This window comes from Priapulus caudatus, unplaced genomic scaffold (assembly GCF_000485595.1).
Source record: "Priapulus caudatus unplaced genomic scaffold, Priapulus_caudatus-5.0.1 Scaffold237, whole genome shotgun sequence".
Classification (NCBI taxonomy): domain Eukaryota; kingdom Metazoa; phylum Priapulida; class Priapulimorpha; order Priapulimorphida; family Priapulidae; genus Priapulus; species Priapulus caudatus.
Window position 1 is genome coordinate 352586 of NW_014577298.1, and position 3072 is coordinate 355657.

General features: G+C 56.1%; 1 protein-coding gene across 1 annotated transcript in view; it reads left to right on the forward strand.

The window, feature by feature from the left end:
• The window catches only part of LOC106807846 (death-associated protein kinase 1-like), a gene marked incomplete at its 3' end in the record, with an annotated part of 19637 nt that extends 16596 nt beyond the window's left edge, over positions 1 to 3041 (forward strand). Inside the window, exons 4-6 of the mRNA XM_014810315.1 lie at positions 500 to 509; positions 894 to 1054; positions 1938 to 3041. Coding sequence (XP_014665801.1) covers positions 500 to 509; positions 894 to 1054; positions 1938 to 3041 — 1275 coding nt within the window. The remainder of the gene's footprint in view (positions 1 to 499; positions 510 to 893; positions 1055 to 1937) is intronic.
• Positions 3042 to 3072: the final 31 nt, after the last annotated feature.

A 3072-nucleotide genomic window follows, 5' to 3' on the forward strand; every position in this document is an offset into this window, starting at 1 on the left:
GTGTGTGATTGTTGTGGAGGGTGTTTAGTATTGGGTGGTCGGGGGGGTGGGGGGGGGGGGGGGGGAGGGGGTGGCGGGGGGGGAGGGAGTCACAGCTCAGTTAACACGCGACACTGTAGCGGCCTGCTGCTGCTACACTGCTGCTGCTATACTGCTGCTACTGAGCCACGACCAGCAGTCCCGTGTTGGCTGCGGATTAGTGTGGAGTGGTGAGATAGAGAGAGAGAGAGAGAGAGGACTGCCGGGGAGCTGTATTTTGTTAATCATGGATAGGTAGGTCCGGCGCTGTGTGTTCGGGTGTTGTAGGTAGCCGGCCGTTAGTTGTGTTTTGTTTGTTATTGACAAGGTATGTGCACAGGTGTGGTCGGATATCATAGGTAGCCGGTCGTTAGCTGTATTTTGTTAGTTACGGACAGGTATGTGCAAGATTACACAGGTGGTTATGCGCAGGTGTGGTTGGATATCGCAGGTAGCTGGTCATTCGCTGTTTTTTTGTTAGTCATGGACAGGTATAATGCACACGTAGGTGCACAGGTATGTCCTCACAGGTGTGCTCGGATCTCGCAGGTAGCAAGTCGTTAGCCGTGCTTCGTTAGTTATGGACAGGTAAGTCTTGCACTGTGTGGTCAGATAGAATAGGTAGCCGATCAATAACTCGGTATCACGATCGGGTACGAGCGCCCACACATCACCTTTGTGCGCAGAGACGTTCCCTTGTTTTTTTTCCCTGCGGCGATGCCCTCTGGTGTTCAATCTTTGGGACCTCACGTGAACGGGAGACCTGGGTTGGTGTCACCACCCGAACTCTTGAATTTCGCCTCAAAACCTTGGACTCGGTCGTTGCTCGGTTTGCCGATAACACGCGCATGCTCTTGTGTTTTCTCGCGGCGCAGGAAACGAGAACATCCGCGAGATGATGGGCACGCCAGAGTTTGTCGCGCCGGAGGTCATCAACTTTGAGCCGCTCTGCTTGAACTCTGACCTCTGGAGTGTTGGCGTTATCACCTACATCCTTCTCAGTGGATGCTCACCGTTCCTAGGAGACAACCGTCAGGTAATGCATCCGTTGCTAGGTAACGCGCTCTACTCGGCGACGGTCGCCTTGGCAACGTGTCGCTCGGCAACTGTTGCTAGGTAACACGTTCTACTTGGCGACGGTTGCCGGGCAACGTGTCACTCGGCAACTGTTGCTAGGAAATGAATACTATTCGGCGATGGTTGCCAGGCAATGTGTCAGTCGGCAACTATTGCCAGATAACGATTACTACTTGGCGATGGTTACCAGATAGGCAATACATACTACTCTGCAATGTCATCAGATGCTATTCCGCGATGCCTGCCAAGTATCGGTGATGCCAAATATTGTATTCTACTCGGTGTACATTCTTAGTTAGTGCATACTACACTGCGATGGTTGCCAGGTAACGTATGCTGTATAGGCTGTCGCTAGGTAACATGACTCTTGGCAACTGTCGCCAAGTAATATATGGGTTATATGCGCTATCAGCCTATGGCCATTAAAACTACCAGCTACGCCCGAGTTTCTAATGCAAGTCGAAGCTATTGCTGCAGGGATGGGTGGAATACTGCATGGGAATTACAGCGTAAATGCCTTGGTAGGTACGTGCGAAGACGATGTTTATGGGATTGCACCTAAAAAACCGGGCAGTGGCATTACTAGCGGAGCTGCGTTGTCACATAGCAGCCTATACTATTACCATTCCTAGGTAGCCAACTTGTCACGAGTCTGTCCAAAGCCAACTGCATTCAAGAGTTAACGTTCTCCCTTCGATATTTATATCATATATCTATCATTCATCTATTATGCCTTATATCGCTAACACCTGTCCCTTTCTTGAAGTTTTTTCCCCTTCACCTATCCACTTCTATACTGTTATCCCCACTAACAGATATCTCTCCATTTCTCCTGACTACAGGAGACGTTCAGTAACATCTGTGGTGTGCAGTACAACCTCGAGGACTCGTTCTTCGACGGCACGAGCGACCTCGCCAAGGACTTCATCCGCTCCCTCCTCGTGTGCAACGTCAGGAAGCGCGCGAGCATCGCCGGCGCCCTCTCTCACGCGTGGATCGCGCCGCGCGACCGCGCCGCTCACGACCAGGTCGCCGCCTGCGAGATCAACATCGAACATTTCCGCGGAGAGAACGCACGCCAGCGCTGGGCGCACTCGATGCGAGTCGTCAGCCTCTGCAACCGCATGTCTCAGGGCCTGCGATCGCGCGAAGCCAGCTCGGCGAGTCTTACCGAGATGAGTCGCCGCGGCAACGCCAGCGCGGCGAGTCTCAGCGAGATGAGTCGCCGCGGCAACGCCAGCGCGGCGAGTCTCAGCGAGATGAGTCGCCGCGGCAACGCCAGCGCGGCGAGTCTCAATGAGATGAGTCGCCGCGGCAACGCCAGCGCAGCGAGCCTCACCGAGATGAGTCGCCGTGGCAACGCGGACGAGTACGCCAACAAGGGCAACAATGGCAACACATGTTGCAATGGCAACACCGGCAACAACGGCAACACCGGCAACACCGGCAACAATGGCAACGCCCCCGCGGTGCCGGCAGACGACTTCGTAATGGCGGCGCTGTTCTGCGCGACGGAGGAGGGAAACGCGGACGACATCGCGCGTCTGCTCGACCTGACCTCCCGCGGCGACCTCTCCCGCGGCAACAAGCACGGCGAAACCCTCCAGCACGTCGCCGCGGGAGCCGGTCACATCTCCGTCGTTCGCCTGCTCTCCGAGCGCGGAGCAGCCGTCGCCGCGCTCGACGAGCGCGGAGACAGCGCCCTCTACTGGGCGGCGCGGCAGGGTCAGCGGGAGGCGGTGCAGATGCTGCGCGAGGAGGCGGGGTTGAGTCTGGACGCGCAGAATCGTGTCGGGGAGACGGCGTTGCACGTCGCGGCGCGGTACGGACACGCGGGGGTCGTCGAGTACCTGTGCGAGCGGGAGGCTGATCTCGATCTGCCGGACGATGCCGGGGAGATGGCGCTTCATATAGCCGTGTGGCATGGCTTTATGTGTATCGTGCAGGTAGGTGTGGTGTGTTGTTTGTTTGTTTGTT